The following is a 24903-nucleotide window of genomic DNA, read 5'->3' on the forward strand; positions in this document are numbered from 1 at the left end:
TCTTGTTTCACCATGAAGATGGAGGAAAAGGTTAACTTACGTTGGGCCGTTCTTCTGAGTGGTGTTCTTGACTTGTCAAAAAGACAGAGAGCAAAAGAAATGAATAACTTTTGGGAGCTTGCCTGTATATTACTTGATCTGACAAGTTATCTGAGAAATTTCAAATGATCTGAAGGAACAGAACCAGAAGAAAGGATATTACACCAAGAACTTTACTGGCAACACCTTTTTAATAGGTCAAAGTAACTGTACAGTTCATTATATTCTTCCTGAGAATAATTTATATCCCCCAACAAACTAAAGGGAGGGTGTATTTTTCAAAATTATTTAACAGAATGGATGGTAAAACTGGACATCAAAGGGAAACCAAATCTCCGTTTCGCCCCATTCTCTCCTGGGAAGACAGACACAATGAAGGGTTAGTTAACTCCAGTGGCTGTAAAATAGTCAACATGGCTTTAATTTTTCTTTATAAATTATATAAAAATGGAAAACAGGGATGGTTCCAGAACTTCTTCTCAATGCAGTTTGGAGGTGCTCTGGTACAAAGCATTTCTGCTTCCGAGAGAAATAACATCGCTACAAAAAACTGGCACATTATTCTGGTGAAAAAGGACAAAAGTTTTTAGTGTGTTCTACAGCTAGTTTTCAACCAAATGTTTCACACACCCACATGAAAGTGAAAGGCAGGAAGGAGGAGAGAGTTGTAGTTTTTTTTTTTTCTGAAATGACTCAAGTCTTCAAAATATAGCTTTTATATTCTTCCTCTGTAAAGTGGTATTAGCATATTGCAACTGTAGAGTGTTCTGACGACAAAAATTCCAGTCTGGATCGCAAGTCTGCGGTTGGCAAAGGGCTTCTCAGCCCCATGGTTCCTGGAACCCTCCGCTTCCTCCTCTTCTTCCAAAGCGAGGTCTGGCCAGTTCAGGAATCAGCATGTCACCACCTTGGCTGTTTCCACGAAAGCATATCCTGACACGAGCACAGCCTGTCCTTCATCATTCTTTAAGAGCTTCTCACATACGACTTTTACTCTCAGAAGAATGCCACACTGTGGATCCCGGACTTTTCTGAACACCATGATTAAAGAGCCGAAACAAAAACAACCCAAATCAGAACGCAGTTAAACTTATGTGAGATTTTCAAGCAGCCGTCAGTCAAACGCTGTCGGCACCGGCCGGGCAGGGCCTCGCTGCTGGTGGGGGCAGGGCAGGCCCACGCTCAGTGCGGCCTCGGCTGCCCCAGGCCCTTCAGTCTGGCCTGGTCGATGACGTCGAGCAGGTTCTTGGCATCCACTGCCAGCGCGTGTGCGGCCGTCAGCATCTGCTTCTTGTACTCCTGCTGCAGGCTGGTCATGACGTACTGCTGGGCCAGTTTCATCTTGTTGATGAGCTCCCCCAGGTCAGAGTTCAGCAGCTTCTGGGCCATCTCGATCTGCAAGGACAAGAGGGTCAGGAGAGATGCCTGTGGCCACTGCTCAGGGGGTCCTAGGCGCTCTTCTTAGGTGCCTCCGGGAGAAGAAACACTCTTTCTTCCCTGGAAACAAGACGGAAGCGGGTCTCCCCCTCCAGGCCTGCACGCCTCTGTTGCACCCACCGCGGGACCTTCCTTTGCTACACGGGAGGCAGTTCAAGGACGTCAGCAGGCCTCGCCCCAACTGGATGTCAACTCCAGACCCTTCCAAACAGATCAGAGGGCGAAGTGGGGGCTGCAGGGATGGAAGAGGCCCTGGGCGAGACAGTGATCTATCCACCTGCTCTTTAAACAGTCAGTGAGCACTTACTGTGTACAAGGCCCTCGGAGCTGTGGACACAAGACATGATCAGAGAAATCACCACACACAGATGGACCCGGAGAAGAGCAGGTCACAGCTCTGAAGAGCAACAGAGACGCCACAGAGGGGCGCGCCCCCGCAGTTGGCCGAGACGGTACCCGCTTGCTGGCTTCCACCATGAAGGGCCTCCCAAGGGGTTTCAGGAAGGGGAATGACGTAACCCAGAGGGGGCACTGGTGCGTGAAGGGGCTGAACCGGCAGTGGGGAGAGCCTGGAGGCAGCGAAAACAGCTGAGAGGGGCTGTGGCCCTTCAGGGAAGAGGAGCGAGGCCGTGCGGATGGAGAAGCAAGGCCTGACCTGAGACGTGTGGCCGACAGCAGGCTGCCTGTGTGCACGCATGTGTGTACACGTGCACGTGTGGTTCGTGCTGGGCAGGGAGGTGCGTGCACACTGGTCCCACTGACGCCACAGGAAGAACGTGTGGTAGGGGCAGACTCCCGCAGAGAGCCGGCGCCCGGGGCTTAGAGGGAGGCCCACTGACAGCCTGGGGGGTGGCCCTCAAACATGGGGATCTGTGGGTGTCAGGAGGACTGCCGCGGAGAAAAGGTGTCTGTGAACACATACTGGGGGGCACCTTGGGACGGTCACACTCAGGGCAGCAGAGGAGAGCTGCGGGGGGTGGGTGGCGAGCGAGGTCGCAGGGAGGGAGGTTCTGAAATCCGGGGGTCTCACTGGGGAGTCAGGACTGAGGGCGGGGGATGAGGGGTGGCCTCCGGGACTCCTGGCAGGAGAAGTAGAGAAACGCTAATACTGGGTCCAGAGGGACCTGGCCAGGTAGACAGGTGGGAAGGCAGGAGAGGAAGCAGGAGAGCCAGCGACAGGGAGGGGCCATGACAGGCCTGGCAGCCACGGCTGCAGTCAGACCTGGTCATGTGGGGCCTCCCGGGGGGCTCAGGCGGTAAAGAATCTGCCTGCAAGGCAGGAGACCTGGGTTTGATCCCTGGGTGGGGAAGATCCCCAGGAGAAAGGAATGGCTACCCAGTCCAATAGTCTTGCCTAGAGAATTCCCATGGACAGAGGAGTCTGGTGGGCTACTGTTTTCTCGCTTCTGGTACCTGGACTTTCCTCATTCTGGTGCAAAATTCTTGCTCATTGTAGAAAACCAACTGAAGGTCTAATAAAGCAGACAAAGGAGCTAATCTAACTGGAGAGAAACATAAAGCTACACGGAGACAGCCAATCAGAGCCATTTTCCAAAATGACGTTAAGTGGTGTCATGCAGGGAAATCAACGTCACGTACACAAGACCCGTGCAGGAGCTGCACCCCGCCGCCCCGCACGTCCCAACACTGGCTGGGCGGGCTGCCAGGGACATGGCCTCCCGAGGGGATGCAGCAGGGAGGGGGGACCCAGAGCCCCAAGGCCTGGTCCCATCGTGTGGGACAGTGAGCGCCCGAGCAGCTGGCCCAGGAGAAGCACACAGACATGCTGGGGCCCCATGAGCCCCAAGCTGTCACCCACCAAAGGGAGAAGCCGGAACACGACCTGCTGAGCAGACGAGCCTGCCGGTCGGCGTGAAACCCCGGTGGTGGTGACTGTGCAGAGCAAGAGAACAGCCCCGCCGTCAGCAAAGGCGAGCGGAAACACCACAGGCGGGGGGTGAGGGGCGGGGGGCACGACAAGCGCAGCCCCTCCCAGGGGGCCCCAAAGACCCGAGTGAGGAGACACGCAGAGACTGCAAACGTGGTCCAGCAGGGCAGGCAGCGGACTGGGGCAGGGGACCTGAAAACTCGTGGTGCTATACTGGGAACTTTCTATAAGTCTGAAATCATTTCAAAATAAAAAGTAAAGAAACACAAAAAACTAAAAAACCAAAACAAACAGAGCCCACTGGGCTAAAGGACAGACCGTGGACCCCAAGAGAGAAAGCAGAAAAGTGAAAGCAGGAGACAGGAGCGGCGAGACGAGGGAAGTGAGCAGGTCCAGGTGCAGACCCCAGACGTTAAACTTATTTACTGGTCACAGGTTTTTATATCGATGCTTTCAGTGGGAATCCAGGGCCGCTCACAGAGGAACTCAAGGAAGCGGGCAGGAGGCCTCTCCCGGCCCAGCCTGCTGCTCCATCCGTGCTCCCGAGGACTCCACGGTGCCCGCAGTCCCGCACCCGTGCTCCCACCCACCCTCAGGACGTCCCGTTCTTCACGGTGCGGGCACCAGTCACCCCACGGGGCCCTCAGGATGGACAGCTGGTCCTCAGAGTCCCCGTCTGGGGCACTGGCCAGAAGGTCATGCCCCGCAGAGTGGTCACTGCAGGCCCGAGGGCCCACACACTGCCCCCGGATGAGGCCCTACCTCTCGGTGGGTGCTGGCAGGCAGGACAGGGATGGTCTCATCCACCGTGGCCAACAGCGTCCTCAGGGCCAGGCCGACTTCCTAACAGACAAGAGACCACACCAGCATCAGGACGCACACCAGGCAGCTCCATGCCGGCCATGCTGGTGTCTCCTTCCAGTGACAGCACTTTCATTTCATTTCCACTACTTTGGGGGAAATTTCTGTATTTCTTTTCCACAGTCCTGAGCCTGACCTCGTTATGAGGCAGATTCAGACCTCTGAACACACTGCTCTCCTGCCCGGGGAACAGGGGCTCAGGTAGGGAAAGTGGGCTGTCTGTGCAAAGAGACTCTTTCTCTCCCCGGTGCTCTCCACAGCCTTGAGGGGCGGCCGGGAAGGGAGTGGCCACTGCCACACGTGGGCGCAGACGCCAGGTGGTACCAGCTCTGGGGGCCACGCTGACCCTGGGGCTTCATCCCCTATGCACATGGGGCACAACAGCCCTCCCCTGGCCACTCGGGGTTTAAGGGGCGAAGGGTAACTAAAAACGGTATGACGCCATGGGGATCAACTATGTAAGGACTCAAGTGTTAAGTTATGCCTGCAGCATGGATAAGACCAGTAAGGACAGGCTACCACTTGATCAATATACAAAAAGTATCATTTTGCCAGAATAATACAGTTAAAAAAGGAGCTTCTACAAAATCACCCCAAAAAGTTTTATTATGTACAAAATCCTGACTGCTTTTGTATCTAGTTGCGTTTATTAGTATTTTTTAAAAAATGCCTGTGGTTCCTGCAAGTTGACCCATAAGAACTTTGGTTACAACTGCCATTGGAATAGGCTACAAACTCAATCAGAATGGAGTAACTGGGCTGTTCACAAAATAGCATGACTTCCAAGCAGCTATTCCACAGTGGGGTTTAAAAACAGCTGTTCCAGAGATGGCTCATTGGTACACTAAAACGGTTGTTCAATCCTGTAACTCTACACAAAAAGAAACAATCCTGTTAAAAAATGAGCAAAGGACTTGAACAGACATTTCTCCAAAGATAAATTGGGAACAGAATGACCACAAGATCCAGCAATTCCACTTCTGGGTGAATGCCCTACAGAGCTGAAAGCAGGGTCTCCCCAGGTTATCTGTCTGGCCCTTTAACAACGTAACTGCCCCCCCTGCTGTGGCAGCACCAGACTGTCTGCAGCTGTTCTCACCCAAGACCACCTGAACCAGCAGCCGCTGTTGACGACTCTTCTGCACAGGACACTCCAGGACCAAGGTCGGGAACGGCAGTGGTCACCGGGTGGTACAGACCTTCTGAAGCGGTGAGGTGGATGGACTGAGGGGCACAGGGACCCGCTGCCATGCGTGTGAAAGGGTTCAGCTCACCTTCACCATGGGGACGTACTCCTCCGGCGGGGCGGGCTGGATCTTGCTGGACATCTCGATGACTGCTCTCACCAGGCCCGTCACGTTCTCGTACACCCTGTCATTGGACCGGTCCAGGTTGGCGGTGGGAGGGGGGCTGATCTCCTGGGGCTGAAGCTGCCAATATAGAAGCTGGTTATCTTTCCCTCGTCCAGCAGATGGCGTCATATCACCGCAACGCGGCTAGGAAGGGTCTTTAAGAGAGATCAGAGCAGATCACTTAAGGGGTCTTAGGGGACACGCTTTAGTCTGAGGATGACGGAAAGCAGTTCATCCAAGTGACAAATGACTAAGGTACAACTTTTTCTAACTTTGAGCTCAGTTAAAGGAAATGAGAGGGAATCACACGCATTGCACTCGAAGCCCTGGTTCATTCAGAGAGGTGATTCACTGCCCTAACCCCCTGAAATCATTCACCAGGAGAGGAAGAACCCGGGAATCCCACACCTCTCTGAGGATTTATGGTTATAACAAGTGGACAAGTGCAAGTCTTCTTTAAACGGACACCATCTGCGTGCTGAGCGCTGCTGCAGTGGAAGCCATGCGGGTGCTCCTCTGTGGGCGGGCGGCCCTGCTCCCTCACCCACAGTCGAGATGGGTGTGAAACAAGGCATAGGCATTAAGGTGCCCACCACAGGGCCTGGACACACAGGCTTCAGCAAGGCTGTCCAAGAGAACCTGAGCCCTGAAGGCCGTGCCGAGGCCTCGGAGGAACCGCCAGTGCGTTAGAAGTCAAACTGGCCGCCCAGGCACGAAAGGACAGCACGCATCTATCCTGACAAGACTGAGGGACAGCCGCAGCACTTGTCCTTTATGGCCAGTGTTCAGCCTCAAGCTCTGGGGGCCGTGTCTGAGCCCCGGGATAGGAAGCGACAGGAGTGCTCCACCACTGCGGAGATGCTCATGGCTCACTCTGCTGCTCTGGGGACAAACCAAGCGAATGCGTCCTCCCCGGGCTTTCCGCCTCCTGGTCCAGATTTGCATGCAGAGCAGGCTGTGACAGAGAGCTGGACAGACACACAGACACCATGTGCTTACCCTCCATGGCTATTGTCCAACAGAAGGTGAGGACAAGTTAAAGAAATTTGTCAGAGAAAGGGAAAAAAGAAAAACAGTATTAATAAAGGCAGCAGACAAAACCCCCGTAAAAACACACAAGCAGAACAAGAGAAGCAGGTTTCCACCTGTCGACTTGGCTCGTTGGCTAGTATAGCGCAGCCGCCAGGCAGTCTGTTCAGGGCACCCACGTATTCAGCAGGGGTCTGCCATGCACCATGCTTGTTTTCATGAATAAATGAGGAAAACCACATGCAAAGCCCGAGCGTGAAAATCTGGCAGCCGTGCAAGGATCCACAGAATTGGGGGTCTTTTACAAAGTAAGGAGGCGTATCTATGCTGTGTTCACACAACACTGCCCCTTGGACTCCTGAGGTTCAGGAGGAACAGCACACCCTCAGTCCCTGAGCTCCCCCCAACATCCGACATCCTTGGAAATGGGCTTCGACCCAGCCGTCCCGCTGGGGTAGAGATGCCTGGCTGGGGGCTGTGTTTAAAGACACCAAGAGCTTCATTTAAAAACAAACAAACAAAAAATATCCCTCATTTGAACCAATTCTTATGGTTGGGTTCTTCCTTTATTTTAAGTCTAGAAATTTTATTTAATGTTTTCTTTCCTCTATAGCTTTAAAGCTATTCTACTGTAATATGACCGACAAAGTTAATTGACAGAAATATGGATTTCTTGACCTTTTTTTAGAGTTGTCTGAATTCTATTCCCTTTGGTATAGAAATTTAGCAGAATCCTAGATTCTGAGGTCCAACCCTCCATGCTGTGTGCACTGGAAAGAGGGAGGCTGCTCACAACAGCATCATTTCTGAGAGCTGAGGCGCTGGCACTGAGACGCCGAACGTGGCAGGAGAGCCGGCTCAAAGGGCATCAGTCAGTGTGCAGAGGGCGGGCTTCCTCAGGTGTGGTGACTGGGGCTCCGACAAGGAACCACGACTCTGGACTCCAGAGGAGAGGGCAGTCTGTCCTACTCTGTTCAAAGCTTGTTCTTTTGTGTTTATCCTTTGCCCAGCTCTTGTGAGGGTAGCATGGTCACCACGCTGCCAGGGTCCAGTCCCGAGGACCCTCCCAAAGCACCAGCTTTCTTTGCAGACATCTGCACTGGCCTCCTATTTTTTGGAGCTTGACCACTTGGAGGCCCTTGGCAGAAGGTTAGGACACACCACTGATCCGCAGAGACACAAGCAATCCAACCACTCGTGGTGAGAGGGGTCGTCCTGGAAGACTTTGGTAATTCAGAGCCAAAATGTAAACCCACCAAGCAGAAATTGACACTGGTTTCTGGCTATTATTTGGATGAATACCAGCTATACCAGGTAAAGGTAAGCATTTCTGTATTATAATAAAGAGAGCATTTCTTTCAGACTGGATTTGATAAGAGATAAAAACTTCATACTTATCAATCAGAGTGTATTTTAAGTAAGCACACTCTTTCCACAAAGACTTCTACTTGTTCAGTACCCTATATATATCCTGTAACAAGTGTATTTCCCCCTTATATTCATTCATACGTTAGTCCACATGTTAAAAATGAACACAGGTCAGAGGTCTAAGCTGGTATCTGATCTACTTTTAAAGTTGGCTTTTCATCACAATACAAGCCATTTTGAAAATTTCTTCTTTTGCTTATGAAAATGAAAAAATTTCACTAACCCTGTTTCTCTCTTCATTTTTAAAATTTATGTCAAGAAACCACATTAGGAAAGGGTTTGTCCTCTCTGCTCCTCTGTGCTGCTAGCAGAGTTACAGGCCTGGAGGCCTGGCAGCTGTGGAAGCCAAGCCCCGGGCCGTCCCCAGGACCAGCACTCTGGCTTCCGGTTGCTGGTGACCTGCCCTTGGACAGGGGTGCCTCTGGGCCTGTGCTAACCTCCGCACGGCCCCTGCAGGGGCCAGGCTGGTCCCAGAGAGCGGCCTCTGGGCTACAGGCTGACTCGCGCCTGGAGAGGAGGTTTTCTCTGCCTGGGCAACCTCTCTGACTCTCCTGCTTCTGTGAGGAATCAGCCCCTTGGCTTCTGGTGTGAACCTGGAGTGGCAGCACACAGCATGTGGACGGAAAGCCAGGTCTGTGGCTAAATGCTGGGTCAGCTACAGGGAAGCTGTACCCCTGAAATGCCCGTTAACCTCTGGGAACTGGGGCATCGCACGTGAAAGGTGAGAAAAATGTTAAGACCACCAATCCTGTGAGGCTGATGTAAGGTTTAAAATACATGGGGCAGGTTCTGCCACAGCAGCGGGCACTCAGTAAATGGTGGTTGTTGGTGAAACAGCTTATCAAGACTGATCCCACAGCTACTGGGTTCTAATGTGTACCTTTTTCTAGGTACCATGAAGAAGGAAAAAATGCCAACCAAATCAACACACCATCTTGATTTTAGAGATATATTCTGAGAGATAACTGACCTAATGGGGAGTGAAGGTGCTCCTACCCTTGAGAGGGCACACAGCGGAGGCAGCTGCAGCCCCGGCACAGGCTGCTGGGCACACACAGCTGTGGCCTCCATCGAAACCACCCCCCCCCAGGCCATGCGGATGAACTCGGAGAGACTGCGCCTGCTCAAGGTCGCGCGTTCCCCAGGCGTTGGGCTCAACTCATCTGTACCATCACAAGGTATCCTAGCGCTTTATCTCAAAGCAACATCCTGTCTGGTAAGAAAACAACCTTTAGACAGGATCTGACTGAGGCCCTATCACGTGAGAGAACACAGGAAGAGTTTCCCAGCAAAGCTGGTCCTGACTCCGAGTGGGGTCTGGAGCTGACTGAGGAGCCCATCTACCCCGTCGCACAGCATCGCAGGGTCGTCACCGGGGATGGAAGGCGCTCACCTTGACGCCCTCGTTGTAACTGTCCCCGGGGCTGCCGAGGCTGGCCAGGCTGCCCAGGTGCCCGGGGGCTCCGGGACGTGGCGGCTTCTTTGGTGGCGCTGCAGGATCTGGTAAAGGAATGAGCCCCGTTGAGTAATGTTCATTAATGGAAAGGATGGAAATGACTCCCAAATAAACGGAGTTATTACAACAGGTGCTAGTCTCAGAGAGGGCACCCTGCGGGGGTGGGGGAGGGCGTTTCTGACGCATTAGAGTGGAAACTCCTGTTTTCCAGTACTCTAGGCGGGGCTGAATTTGGTAAACATCACATGTGCACCGGGAGAAGCATGAATGCATCATGAGGCATTCCAAAGCTAAGAAACTACACATCAAAAACCCACTCCCTCCAAATTACACAAACTGTGTGATGTGCAATCCATTTCTTAACTTACCTGGTTTGCCCACAGGCTGATATATGTGCTGGTTGCCAGTCTGTGGGGAAAAAAAGATGCAGGGTCAGTGCAGCAGGGTGCACCACAAGGCAACGGCCGCCCCGCCCACCCTCTGCCCGCCACCCTGGACACCTCTGCTGAACACTGCGGTCAAAGACCAACGAGACGGGGGAGGGGCCTGCCTGCACAGCGGAGGTGGGTGGTTAGGCTGATAAGCAGACAACGCCCACGGGGTGTGGGGTCAGGGTGGTCACAATTTCAGAATTTCTTGAAAGAAATCATGTCCACAGACATCTCCAGTTGGCCTACAGGAGTGTGAAATCTGTTCTGGATGCCCCCTCCCATTACAAGAAGGGGTGCCATTGGGGACAACAGTGATGAGAAGAGGTTTCACAGCACTGGGACATCTATGTTTTCACTACCACCTGAAGATCCTGGGGTGAAACCCCCATCTCTTCTGCACTAGCCACAGGCCAAGCCAGGAAGCCAGACCACCCCAGGGACAGGATAAACAGGCAGGCACACAGACGACCAGCGCTCATCTAGGCTGTCGTGCCCACAGCTGCGATTAGAGCCACCTATCCTAGGCTGACTGAATGAAAAGAAGTATGTTCTGAATCCTATCCTACTTTTGAAGAGACTTGCGTTGCTGACTCTAAAACAATAAACTGGTTAAAACACATGTATTTTAAGGTGATTTACTTTTTATTGAGCAGAGACCCACTTCTTTAAAACACAAGGCGCATGAGACAGCACACGCAGCCACAAATGCTCCTCACCCAGGACCACAGCAGCTTCCACCAGGTAACTGAACACTCCCTGTTTGAAGACTGCTTGATCATAGTGTGGGGGCTGATTTTAGGGTACTCTGTTCTGTCCCACTGACCTATGTGCCTGTTTTTGTGCCAGGACCTTGCTGTTTTGATTACTGCAGCTTTGCAGTATAGTCTGAAGCCAAGAAGGGTGGTTCCTTCAGCTCTGTTCTTTCCCAAGATTCTTTTGGCTATTCAGGGTCGTTTGTATTTCCATACATATTTTAAATATATTTGTCCTGGTTCTGTTAAAAATGTCATTAGTATTTTGATAGGGGTTGCACTGGTCATTTTAACAACACTCCTTCTTCCAGTCCTCAGTTTCTCCCACCAGCATCCTACAGTTCTCAAAGTACAGGTCTTTTGTCTTCTTACGTGAAGTTTATCCCTAGGTATCTTATTCTTTTTGATATGGTGGTAAATGGGATTATTTCTGTAATTTCTCTTTCTGATAGTTCTTTCTTAGTGTATAGAAATGCAACAGATTTCTGTATGTTACTTTTGTATCCTATAACTTTATGGAATTCACTGATGAGTTCTAATAGTTTTCTGGTGGCATTTTTAGGATTTTTCAATGTACAGTATCATGTCATCTGCAAACAGTGACAGTTTTACTAATTTGAATTCTTTTTATTCCTTTTTCCTGTCTTATTGCTGTGGCTAGGACTTCCAATACTATGTTGAATAAATGTGAGGAAAGTCAGCATCCTCGTTGTGTTCCTGATCTTAGAGGAAAATGCTTTCAGGTGTATGTCATCTTTTCAACATAAGGAAGGAGCACTGTGTGGAGATGTTAAATGGGGGACCATGTGATTTTGCACATGTGGACTAAAGAACCCCAACACTTTGTCCGCAGAGCCCACTGTGTGTGTGTGTGTGTGTGTGTGTGCGTGCACGCGCGTGCGAATGCCCAACACCCTGTAGAGCTGTGTGTGTGTGTGTGTGTGTGTGTGTGTGTGTGATGGTAAAGGTCAAACCTTCACGTGCTGGTGACTGGCCACATCTTCCAGGGGCCAGGTCTTAGGGGAGCTGGATCTTACAGCACAGACTAGGGAAAACTATGCATCCTGGGGCTGGATGACAACCTGGTCTCATGTATGTATGTTTTTATGTATGTCTGTACATATGTACGTATGTAGGCAGGCATGTGTGTCTAGAAATGAAGTGGTTTATATCTATCCGGAAGCCTTACCAGGGTGGAAATTTATCTCCTTAAGTCCATGACCCAGCAAGTGACAATTTCCCTTTTTTACTGGGAATTTCTTTAAGTTTTTCTTTTTTTTTTTCTTAATTTATTTTAACCAGATATATGCTGATCGAAATCCTAATAATTTTAACTACTCTCCCCTAAAGAAGAGGGAATATTTCTAGCAAGCTTTAAATATATTTAGAATAATAATAAGCTAGGTCTTCAAAGAGACTATCAGGCATTTTCTCCTACAACACCCAGGAGAAAAATCTCCTGCTTGAACAAATTTTCTGTGACTGTGGAAACTTTTATAAAACGTGAAACAAGAGCATACAAATTTGGCCAGATGACAACCTGTTGTAGGAACAGTTAATGTGTGTACGTATTTCAATATTTCAGCTTACTACTGAAAAGACCGTATTAGTAACGGGGGAGAAATTTTGTGTACAGTGTGTTTTAATAACCTTGGCTGGAATGCTGGTTTGTTATGGAATGAGTTACTGTGCTCCGTATGACAAATACTAAAATGTGTGGATATCCCACGACACAAAGAGGTCCAGGTCCTGACGAGGATGCGGGCAGCTGCTTACCGGGCCCTGAGGACCTCCGTCCTCCCTGTCGATGCTGCCTCGAGAGAGCCGCACGTCAGGTTTCTGGAGAAACAAAAGCAAAGCAAACAGTTTCATTCTTGGCTTGAAAACCACTGATGTATTTCCGTACTAAGCATCTTGAAGAGTTGAAGTCCCCCAGTTTCAGAAAGACTCTCAAAGCCCAGAGGTGCCAAGTGCAGGTCAGCGGGCCCAGCAGAGCCCCTTCTCCGCATGCGTGCACAGCTAACAGAACTGGCCTCTGCCCTGCCCCACGTGGCACAGGAAGATGTGGGCCTCACCTCTCTTCCTAGCAATGCGCTCTCTTTCCTGAGAAACCCCTGCCCTGGGAGCAGGCACCAATGCCGTCTTCCCGGCAGGTGGAGGCTTACTCCTACTTGGCTGTCTTGCCAAACCAGCAAATGGTCCAATGATGGTACCCCTCCATGGTGCATCCAGAATTCGAAGTCAAACAGAGGAATCTCGACTTAATAGTAGGTGAATTTCACTAACAGAAGACTAAACAAAGTAAGCCACATGCTGTCAGGGCGTGGAGCTTGGTGGGTTTCCTCCTCACAGAAACAACGTCGCGCAGTGGCCCCAGCCTGCCCCACGACGGTGCGGACTTCACGGAGCCCACAGGCAGCCACAGCGACACCTGCCCCACCGTGCCAGACACACTGGCCAAAGCCCATCTCAGGGTGCGTTTCCCTTGCCCTCCCCAGGCTGACCACACATTTCTTGGTCTCCAGCAGTCCACCATCTCTTTCAGAAACCCTGCATTTGGCAGAGACCACACAGGAAAAACTACCCTTGTTAGGGAAAGAACGTCCTGATGAGAGTCTGGCACAGGACACTAGCCACAGCACCTGTTAGAGGTGGTGACGGAGAAATGAGCTGTGTGTCTCGCTTTCTTACATGTGCTTTCAAGTGAGATCACGTCATAATTCCGTAGCCTTCATACGACATTACACAGTGGAAGCCGGCAAACATGGGATAATGTTGCACAGCACTGCAGAGTGTGAATGCTGTCACACACAGAACAAGGTGGAAGCAGCCTGGGCGCTGGTACCAGCCATCTGATGTATGAGTTCATTTTCAAAGGGAAAAAAGCACTCAACCTCCACTGTCCGCAGAGTAGAAAACGCCGCCAAAGCAGAGCAATGTATGTACGTAGGGTGTGGGACTCGGGTCAGGCCCCTGTCCTCTCGAGCTGTGTGGCCCGGGCCTCAACCTCTTCATCTGTAACATGGGTGGGAGGTGACACCACTCGCCACGTACTACCCCAATCATTGTCAGGATTAAGCGAGGTAATGCTGGCAAAGCACTGAGACCGCCATGTACGTGTGAAGCACAATAAACGGCTCACCTGCTGCCATCTGCTGAACATTTGGGCTATTTTCAAAATTTCACCTGCATGAACAGGCTCTGGGTGAACAGCTCTGTGTACAAACCTTTGACTAAATTCCTGAGTAGTTCCCCGAAAAGCTGAGCGTGTCAACCGCCAGGCTGCCTCTGTCCTGCGCTTGCCTCTGTCCGTGAGGCCCCATGCCCCAGCACCGCTGACAGCACTGAAAACCCGCGGCCAGCCAACAAGTGAAGTGCCGCCTGCTGGGCCTCCGCACCCCTTCCCTAAGAGGCACGTCTGTTTCCTCCCACTGCACGGATGCTAAGCTGCCGTGGACAAGGGGCTTCACCTCTCCTGATCCAGTGCCTCACCCGAATGACTGTTATAAGGATCAAGTAAGTGCCTGGCACAGAAATGGTTTCCCCAGTAGTCATGTATGGATGTGAGAGTTGGCCTATAATGAAAGTTGAGCACTGAAAAATTGATGCTTTTGAACTGTGGTATTGGAAAAGACTCTTGAGAGTTCCTTGGACTGCAAGGAAATCCAACCAGTCAATCTTAAAGGAAATCAGTTCTGAATATTCATTGGAAGGACCAATGTTGAAGCTGAAACTCCAATACTTCAGCCACCTGATGTGAAGAACTGATTCCTTGGAAAAGACCCTGATGCTCTGAAAGATTGAAGGCGGGAGGAGAAGAGGATGAGATGATTGGATGGCATCATCGACTTGATGGACATGAGTCTGAGCAAGCTCTGGGAGTTGGTGATGCACAGGGAAGCCTGGAGTGCTGCAGTCCATGGGGTGGCAAAGAGTTGGACACGACTGAACTGAACTGGCACAGAAATGGGCACATACGAGATGTTTAGCAAATATATGCTGAAGGAAGACTTCCAACTTGAAGTCCTCTCCCCGTACACCACCTTGTCTTCAGACCTGGACCATGGAGGAAACTCGGCAGGCTGTGGCCTGGCTGGGAGCAGAGTCCCGTCTGGGACCCTCTGACCCCATCCTGACAATCATCTTTCACTCCTGCTAGCTGGCACTGCCACGAGGGGGAAAACAGCTCCAACGTTCATTTCCTTTCTCAGAACACAAAGCGGCCTTTGTATACTCAAAACATTCTCATTTTAAACTTAAAACCCTGCCTTCAGCACAGCCCTGCATTAGAGAATGACTGTGCGCACAGCAACCAAAATAAACAGGGAGCAAAGCCTCTCTCCTTGAAAGCAGCACCCAAGAGGAAAGCAGGCCTGCCCGGCGCACTGAGATTCCAGTCAAGCCTGCTGGCTCTCTCTGGCTGGTTTGCAGGACAGCTTTCACTGCCATGGAGCCATCTCAGAAACTGCATGGGCTGTATGACATCAGAGGAGGTGGGACATGCCACCAAGATCCCACTGTAGGTCGCGGCCCTGTGCTCCAGGCAAGAGCCTGGCACCCTGACAGAGGTGTGCCAACAGAGGGGAGGGACCTGAGGGATGCGCGACTCTCCAAAGTGCTCGATAAAGAGTCACCTCACACAACGAGGTAGGGCCTAAAACTGGATGTTTCGCTAAATAGCTGCTGACTCTGATCTATTAGAAAAAAACCTGGGAGTTACTACTGACAAAGTAACGCTAAGTTTTCAAAGAAGAAGGCGACTCCTCCAGCAGGATGTGCCCAGCACGGCCTGAGGACCAGGGGAGGTCAGGAAGGACTTGCTGGTACCAGGGCATGATGAGACAGAAGCAAAGGACGAAATTTCTAGAGCAATCTAAATAGCAATTTTTAGGTCTGTTGGAGCTCATAATAAAAGTTTCTATATCTTTAAAAATTTTTCCTTTTTTCTAGTAACTGCTTTTTATTTTACTAGAGTATCAGGTCTAAAATGGTTTAGGAGAAAGAAAAAGAAAGGGTTAGGAGCGGCCCACAGGTATTCTGGCTGAGGTGTATGGTCTAAGAGTCCTAGACTCTCAGCAGCACCGCCTCCCACCTGATAGAGAGACAGAAGCCCTTGGAGAAATTCACGGTGTACTCCTTCCCCCCCCACTGTTCACAGGTTACACGCTTAGTCCTCAACTCCACCCGACAGGAAGGTGCTCTCGCCCTTTACAGAGGACAGTATAGTTACTTCACAGATGAATACGTGAAGCATAAAGCGGTAGACACTTATGTGGGTCACGACGACGAGGACTTTACACCCTCATCCAGCTGGCCCAGAGTCCAGGCTCGTGCACTTGCTGTGCCCTCGCCCTGAAACGCTCTTCAGCTGCTAGGCTGGCCCTGCACACCTCCCTGGGGTCCGTCTTCTCCACCACAATCAGGGGCTGACCTGGCGGGTGGGCCCGGAGGGCAGGATGGATGGAGAGCCCCGGGCGGTCACCTGGTGGTGGCCACCGGCAGATCCTGAGTCAGAGATGGATAGGATCAGAGCCGAGTTTTAGAAGCGTCACCATGGTTGGGGCAGGAGATGCAGGTGGGAGGAGATAGGACTGCAGAGAGGCCAGGCGTGGCATTCACTCCCCCACCTCCTCGCCTTGCTCCCCGGGTGGTGGGGCTGCGCCTCGTCCACCAGTCACCCGGGCTGACGGCTCGCTTGCTCTCAGCTCCCCCGCCCCCACCTTGGCTACCTGACCCAGAGCTGATGCGGCAACGGTTAGTCAACTTGTCTCATGGCACCAACACTGTTTTGATCTTGAAACTATAACAATGACAACGATAAACCATTCTTGCTTATGAAGATCAACAGGAATCTCTAATGAAACAGCACGAACAAGATAAACCAGGACCTTAAAAGGATGTCAACCATGACTTACTGGGGACTCCTCTCTGGAATGTGATTCCAGCATAAAACCAAGCAAAATGCTTCACACACTTCATCACGTTAAACCTTTTAAAAGGTTTTAAAAAGTTATTCTTTAAAATATAAAGCCAACATTATACTTAATAAACTATTATAGACGTTAACTTTAAAAATAAAAGCAAGAAAAGCAGGCAAGAACTTATTTAATACAAAAGGTGGCAAGAGATGCTTCAGGGGCAATATGAGATACATAACTGAGAATGAAGGGAAAAAATGCTTTTAAAAAGTGACAACAGAGAGCCCAAGGAAATAAGTGAAAAAGATTTCATGTGACAAATATTGTTATATACAAGGTAATTTCCTAAAACTCAATGCATATTCATAAACAAAAATAATAACTAAGAATGACTCAGATAGTAAAGAATCTGCCTGCAATGCGGGAAACCCAGGTTCGATCCCTGGGTCGGGAAGATCCCCCAGAAAAGGAAATGGCAACCACTCCAGTATTCTCACCTGGAGAATCCCACGGACAAAGGAGCCTGGCAGGCTACAGTCCACGGGGTCACAAAGAGCCAGACATGACTGAGTGACTGAGACAGCAACAGTCAATGGGAATGAGAGCCCGAGCTGTCAGTGAGGGAAGCTCTGAATGAACAGCAGAGACTTAAAGAGGGAAGAGGTGAACTTACAGGAGATCACAAAGCTGTACGGGAGAGGGTCGGAACAAACGGCGGGAATGTCGTGAGCTCAGGGGACAGGGACACCACGCCTGTGACAGGACACGGCACGGCCTGGGACCCCGTGGTGTAGGTTACATGACTCGTCAATGTATCTTGAATATGAGTTGGAGGCTACTGGAGTGGCAGAAAAGTTCTATGTACAGAGAGTAGGTTACATGGACTTACACATTTATCAAAACTCATCAAACTGTAAACCTAGGATCTGTGTGTCTGTGGTACGTAAGTTATCTCAGTTAGAAGGAACAAACCCAACAGCTGACAGCCGGCAGAGTCTCCAGCCTTGATTCCAGACACCTACCATCACCCAGACGGTGGAGATGGGCTTAGGCTGGTCAGCTCCCCCACAGACCAGCTCTTCCGGAGGCTGAGTGCGCCTCCTGGGCCTGTCCACCTTGAAACCCCAATCTGTGTGCACCCGGCCACCGCAGGCACCCCAGCTCCACAGAGCGCCCCCGGCTCCCCCTGCTCAGAACAGCTCACAGCCTTGGCCTTCCTCACCCCAGACCAGACACTGGTACTGCAATATAGTCAGCCTAATCTACAGAGTTTGTGACACTCACTTTTAAAATAAAAATCAATGAGGGAAAACAGGGTATCTGTCTTATAAACCACTGGCTGTTGATTGAAGTGTTTCTGCACCTGAAGGACTCCCAGAGTCATGAACACAGCTGTATCCCCCTCACCGATGGTGTCCGGTCCCTCAGCACAGAGGGTGATGAGAGGCCCCAGGGACCAGCCCTGGACCCCTGGGTGTGGCACTGTGTGAGGGCTCCCCGAGTCCTGGCTCCATCCAGCCATCCTTCTCTTCCGCTACTTCAGGAAGGAGGGCTGACGGGAGAGGGCTCGGGAGACTGAGGACCTTGTGACACGCAGAGACCACTATCACCACTCCTCTGTCCCCAGGGACTTCTGAGGGGCTGTTGGCAAGAGCTGTCCCAAGAAGACGCTTCCTGCCAGGAACCCAGAGGCATGTGGGGGGAGGGCTGTGCCCCTGAGACCGTGAACTCAAGGACCCAGGAAGGCAAGCCCGGGGCCTGCCTGTCTAGTCACCGGCCTGCAGAGGCGAGAGGTGGTGTCTTGTGTGCAAGCGGCCACTTGAGCGGGAGTCGTTTCTGTGTGAGCGTGGTAGTCATGCGAAGCCACAGAAATGGTTCTAAGTCTGAGCCCGCAATGCCACTGCTGACGTCCTAGAAATTTATCCGGAAAAAGTCAGTTGAGAAAAGCAAACCACCCACTGCTACAAGCCTGAGGGAGCAGACGCTCCTGCTCTGAACAAGATGAACCCTGCCACCATCTGGTGGGACAGCAGGCGCCCCAGGGTTCGAGGAACAAGAGCACCCAGCACGCCTCAGTTACCAGAAACCTCTCCTCCTTCTCCAGCCAGCGCTGGTCCTCCTCCATCTCCTGCTGCTGCCGCATCAGCCGCTCCTCCATCAGGTGCGTGGGCAGCGCCTGCCCGAGGCCACGCAGGTCCAGTGCCGCCGAGTCCTGGAGGGGGAGTTGGGAGGGTCACTCTCAGGCATCCACATATGGTGCTCTTACTTTTTTTCTGTGTGTCTTTCCAAAAAAAATTAAGCAGAGCAGCTTTTCCTTGGGTTTCAAGTTAACGTGGGTGACACAGCTTTAAGAGGTATGTTCTCTTGCAGGGATCTATTTTAAAGAAGTAATCCAAGATGTGTGCAAAGAACGCATCATTAAATAGAGCAAAAAAAAAGTGGAAATGATCTGGAAGTAAAACAATGGGAGGAGGGTTAAATGTGACACATGCATGTTATGAAGTGTAAAGCATGTTTACTCCAAGGAAAAGAGCATGAATAGCAGACAACTACAGACGTTCTTGGATTCAAAGAAGTGTTTTTTGATATTACAGGAGTGGTTCTTGGTTTCACCAGGAAAACTTAGCAAAAATTAACATGGGCGGCTGAGCTGGAGGTTCTGTATGTCCACTGGCCTCATGTAGGGCTCTGTTTTTCAAACGAATGGACTAATGATGGTAGCATCTCTTCATCTTTTAGTTAAAAAGATTCACAGACCCAGAAAGCATCTGATCTTAGAATTAGGTCATCTAAACTGAGAAATCTTAGGATTCAGAATGAAAGGTGCCTTGGGTACAGCCTCATCAATTAACAAGGCAAAGCCCAAGGACATCTAATTTACCTCCACGCTGGGCTGCCACATGGGTATCTCCTGTGGTCTGTGATTCCACGAATCTGTTTGGTCCAAGAGAGATGCCTGACCTGGGTAGATGCTGCCAGCCATGGCTGTGACTCCATGCGGGCCAGGGTAGCCAGAGACCTGCGGATGAGCGAAGCGGCCAGGTCACGCTCTGACACAGTGGCTTCTGCACAGTCCTGCTTCCAGGTGACAGGAAGTAACTGAGACTGCAGAGGACAGAGTGGCAGCAGAGAAACGGCTCCCCAGAGAAGTCCAAGGCCTGAGCCCTGGGACCTGTGAGCACCTCACTCGGCAAAGGGGTCACACAGATGTGATTCTAAGTCAGACTCCTGGGATGGGGAGGTTGCTCTGGATGTCCCAGTGGACCCAAGGAGATCGTAAGGTCCCTAAAATGCAACTGGGAAGCAGGAGGGAAAAGAAAAGTGGGTGTGACTACTGAAGAAGGCTCAGAGAGATACTGGGGTTTGGAAGACGGAAGAAGCAGGGTCATGAGTCAGGAGTGCAGGTACCTCTAGGAGCCAGTAAAGCAAGGAAATGGACTCTCAACTATGGTCTCAAGAAAGGTCACCTGTTAGCTTAGAGAGCCAACACAAATGTACACTAGGAAAGCACACATTCTCTACTCCGTACACTTATTACAATGCTGAGCGCAGACCATTCTCAGATGTAGAAGCAACAGGAGGCCAGACACACGGCTAAGCTGTTGCTCAATAGGTCCCTTCCTGCCAGCTCACCATGACGCCCCCAGCGAAGGAGAAACAGGGCCCCTGTAGGCCTGTCCGTTAATGAACTGGGGCAGGTGGTGGGAGAGGCACGGCTGCACAGTCTGACAGTGATGGCGCAGGCAGAGTAAGAGCGTTTAGGTGAATGTGGGAAAAAGTGGCAAGCAGAAGGGAAGTAGGAGGCGTTTCTCTGTACGGTTCTCGCTCAGTCAAAAGAAAGACAGAGTAAGGAATCAGAGTTTGCTTCCCTAACTCATCAGGCTGCTGGATGGCAGGACTGTCAGCTACTTTTTAAGGAGATAAAGTGCAGTCAAGTCTGTATTTCCAAACATCAACACAACCTTCAGTGAAGATCTCTAGGCACTGATTTATACCAAAATTCCATACTGATGACACACAGTAAACTTTTAAATAACTTATACAGACAGCTCTCACAGTTTATTTAAATATTTTAATCAAAAAATATTTTACTAAACATGAAATACTATTATCAGTTACTATGTTTCAGTCAGAAGGGATATATTACTGCCAGATAACTTTTAGGAATTTTCACAACAAAGAGATTTCAAACCATCTAAAGCACTTTTTTTCTATATAACTCCCAACCACGTGAAAGGATCAATTGAGCCTTTCAAGGCAGAAAGGCCTGTGGGAAATGCCCTATCACTGTTCTTATCAAAGTGAGGAAACCTGGCGCTTGGGAAAGAATTGTTCATTTGTTTGATACAAAGATATATGTGTTAATTTATCAATATCAGTATGTGTAATGTTACTTCCCTACTCTGAATGAGAAGAACAAAAGAACACATCTCACAACTGGAATCAAACATATACGTGTTAATTTATCAATATCAATCCATATAATGTATTTCCCCACTCTGAAAGTGAAGGACAAAAGAACACACCTTACACCTGGAATGGATGCGTACCTGGTAGTGATTGGTCTGAACCATGTGCTGTGGGCTGGGATAAAATCCTTCGCTGGACCTCGGACTGGGATAACCAGGTCTGCTGGGCTGTGGACAGATCAACAGAGCATCATATGAAGAGTGTTTTGACTGTTTTGGTGAATCTGCCTTTTGTTAAAAAGAACAGAAAAAAACAATTTTCTATAAGAGCTTAGTTGGAAAGAATGATGTAGGGTGTGAAGATATTTCATTGGGGGTAACAGTCTTCTCAACAAATAATGCTGGACATCAGGATACCACATGTGAACATGAAGCCAGACCCTGTCCACACAACATACACAGAAATTCATTCTAATGGATCATATCTCTAAACCTAAGAGGTAAAACGGTAAAACTCTTCAAAGAGGGTGGCTCAGGAGTAAATCTTTGTGACCCTAAAGTGAAAGTGAAAGTCGCTTAATCATGTCCGACTCTTTGTGACCCCATGGACTAAATAGTCTATGGAATTCTCCAGGCCAGAATACTGGAGTGAGTAGCCTTTCCCTTCCCCAGGGGATCTTCCCGACCCAGGAATTGAACCCAGGTCTCCTGTGTTGCAGGTGGATTCTTTACCAACTGAGCCACAAGGGAAGCCCTTTGTGATCCTGGGTTAGGCAATGATTTCTTCTACAGGATACCAAAAGCTAGTCAACAAATGAAAAAAAGATAAATTGAACTTGGTCAGAATTAAAACTTTCACATTATAAATAACGAGATCAAGAAAGTGAAAAGACAACTCATGAATGGAAGAAAGCTTGTGGGATCTTAGTTCTCTGACCAGGGATTGAACACACCAGGTCCCAACCACTGGACTGCCAGGGAATTCCCACAGAGTAAATTTTTTAATCTTTTTGAGCCACACAGTAACTGGACCACTTAGGTTTGACTGTGTAGTGGGACCTAGCCATGAACACACACAAGGGATCGGTTAAGTTCACACAATAAAATAAATGTTCATCAACAGAAAACAGGCAGTGGGGTAGTCTGCTGACCCATATTAAAGACTAGAACAATCTCTGATTACAGAAAAGAGCCTCAAAATATACACTTTGAAAATGTCCTAGAGAAAGAAATGTGAAGCTATTTAAAATTTTAAGCTGGCTTCACCTTTATTCTGTAAAAAAGGAAGCCCAACTACCTCCACCTCCGCCCAAGAACTTATTTAATAGCAGAGCTTTCAAAACTCAGTCACATGAAAATTATTAAAAATCATAGAGACTGAGATACAAAATCACATTTAGATGGAAAAGGTTCTTCAATTCTGTGAGTTTTAGGGGACTGCTGTATCATTTGTGCTCTTCACCAGCACACAGAGGTCCTCACACTTCTGGAACCAAAACACATGCTGTGAACACACAATCTCATCTGGTCGTCACGACACCCCTAAGAGGCAGGGAACACTAGTACCCCCACTTCACAGATGAGGAGAGTGAGGCCGGGAACAAGCAGGGAACATGCTCGGTCATCTGAGCCACTTGTGAGTAGATCCACTTGATTTCTGGGCCTGAGAAATGAACTCCAAGGCTCTCCAGTGTTGAACCATTCCACAGTTGTGACTGAGAAAACAGGCAAACCTGTATATAAGAGGTGGAGGCCTCAGGAGCTGGGGTTCATAGCTTTCTGGTGGGTACCTAGGGATTCTGTTGTTGCCAAATGAGGAGAGATAGAGAAATATTCTGGTCTCATCACTAACTGGCTCAGAGTGACCCCTTGGAATCAAGCACATGGCCCTCCTTCCCTGGGCCTCAGTTCTCCGGTTGGTGGAGAAAGCCAGACTACAGAACCCTTCACCTCTAAAGTTCTGAAAAACTTGGTCAATAACCTGTATTCACTCTAAATGTGTAATAATACTTCCTGTTACACAGTTTAAAACAATGACCAAGAAAAAAATGGGTACAATATTTAATAGCACTTTGTGCTAAAACAGATTTCTGAACACTTTTCAAAAAGGGAATGAACTATCAGAGTTCTTTTAATATATTTTTAGCTCATCAAATGTCAAATAGCAGTTAGCCATTAACTGCAAAATAGCCTTTTATGTATACTGTCCAGAAAATGACCTGAACTGGATTATTCTCTGCAAGCAAACTGGTGTGTGAAAACACCATCCTGTCCACGGCAAAAGGAGGACAAAGAATCCTGACCTGAGGGGAGTGATCGAGGGCCTCCCGGCCCCAGCACGGCTGTGCAGCGTGGAGGCCTGGGGGCCGGCTGCAGGCCAGGAGGATGGAGGACAGGGCTGGGATGCTACCAACAGACCTCAACAAGCGGATACAATGCGCTGCCTGCTCCACAGACAACCCAGCCGCCGGCCACAGTCGAGAAAAGGGCAGAAAATGTGCTCCAGGTTCTCAGCAGAAGAGAACCAAACCCCAAGGGACAGGGTCAGGTGGAAGCAGACTCCTCTCAAAACAAAGCAAACTGTGAAGCGTTAATGGCTTAGGTCCCCGACTTCTGCGGGGGGGCAGGTGGTCAGGGAGTTAGGAAGTCATATCTAATCCAATCATCCATGGCTTCAAACAGCTGGAGGCTGCAACACAGATTAGGAAAATGAGTGCACAGGAGGGTGGTACACAGAGAAGCAAATGAGAAACCAAAGTTGCAGTGCTGACTCTTGGAAAAACCTGCCATTTGGTTTTCTCTGCACAGATAGCATGCAGCTGCCTAAACCAAACCCTCGAGAGTCAGCAGGAGGAATACGAAGGTGGGGTGGGGGCCTCTGCTACCTTGGGCGGCGCTTCATCGGACCCTCCAGAGTCCCAGGATGCGGTGACCTGCCTTCTGGACTCCATCCTCATGCGCTCTTCTTGCTGGACCTTCTCCTCCTCCAGGATTGTGCTAGGGAGATAACACAGGGTGTGAGGGAGCTGCTGCCAGGAGCTGGAATACTCGGGACCCGCCCTGCCGCCAGGAGCCCCAATGAGAAAGGAAGAGGGGATCAGGTTTCCAGCTTCCCAGAAGGACTCCAGAGAAGCCTGGATGCAAAGGGCAGGTCCGCTTACAGCCACAGCCCAGGTAAGGAAGGACAGCTGGCCGGGAAGGGAGAAGCTGAAAAACCAGAGAGGAACCAGGACGGACCATCTGGACGCCCGGCTCCCTTCAGCAGGACCGTTTCCCCAAGCAAGCCCCACGGAGGCACCACATCAGCGCTGTAGGAGACACGCCCCAAACAGCCCAGACGACCTTCCTGCCAGCTTTCACTTTAACCAGCACTTTGTCTCATCAGGAAGAAAGGAAACTCTTCTGAAATTCCTGCTGCCTTCGCACACGCAGCTCTGCACCACGTCTGCTCACCCGCCAGGTAGCTCAGGGCTCTGCTCCCAGGCGCCAGGCTCCCCACTACTTCGGCCGGCAGGGACCTCGGTCCTCCAGGCGCAGACAGCGGCCCCCACCCGCCGCCCCGCAGCTGCATACGGAGGCTGCTTCAGCCCCAGCCTCCCGGGGAGGCGTCCGTGAGAGAGTGAGGTCAGCTGCCCCAGAGCCTCCCTTTCTAATCTGGGAACCGCTCGCCTGTTTGCAGAAGACACTCCGGCTGCCGGAGGCGAGGGCAGGCTGCGTCTCACGCACCTACGGCAGGAGAAGATGCACAATCCATCTCACGACTGCCCTGAGTCAGCAAGCCCTCACTACACATGGGAGGCTTTTTTTTTTTTTTAAAGGGAAGGGAATGTTTTCCTCAATGATCACATCAGCACTTAGAGAAACGTGAGATTTAGTCAAAAGAGCCCATCCCCTCTTCCAAAT

General features: G+C 50.3%; 1 protein-coding gene across 15 annotated transcripts in view; it reads right to left on the minus strand.

Moving 5' to 3' along the window:
* Positions 1–211: 211 nt before the first annotated feature.
* Positions 212–24903, minus strand: part of PTK2 (protein tyrosine kinase 2) — a 208749-nt gene continuing 184057 nt past the window's right edge. For 9 of the 15 annotated variants that reach the window (XM_065902560.1, XM_065902554.1, XM_065902550.1 and 6 more), the window contains 10 exons: positions 23886–23997; positions 21142–21228; positions 19473–19610; positions 18672–18803; positions 12450–12512; positions 9859–9898; positions 9434–9534; positions 5500–5670; positions 4127–4207; positions 212–1434 (listed from right to left, as the gene is read on the minus strand). In XM_065902560.1, the coding sequence (XP_065758632.1) occupies positions 1222–1434; positions 4127–4207; positions 5500–5670; positions 9434–9534; positions 9859–9898; positions 12450–12512; positions 18672–18803; positions 19473–19610; positions 21142–21228; positions 23886–23997 (1138 nt within the window). In that variant the 3' untranslated portion in view covers positions 212–1221. Of the gene's footprint in view, positions 1435–4126; positions 4208–5499; positions 5671–9427; positions 9535–9858; positions 9899–12449; positions 12513–18671; positions 18804–19472; positions 19611–21141; positions 21229–23885; positions 23998–24161; positions 24257–24453; positions 24682–24903 lie in introns of those variants that run through there. The other 6 variants (XM_065902552.1, XM_065902565.1, XM_065902564.1 and 3 more) reach the window with 5 other exon arrangements.

Source organism: Muntiacus reevesi, chromosome 12 (genome assembly GCF_963930625.1).
Source record: "Muntiacus reevesi chromosome 12, mMunRee1.1, whole genome shotgun sequence".
NCBI lineage: Eukaryota > Metazoa > Chordata > Mammalia > Artiodactyla > Cervidae > Muntiacus > Muntiacus reevesi.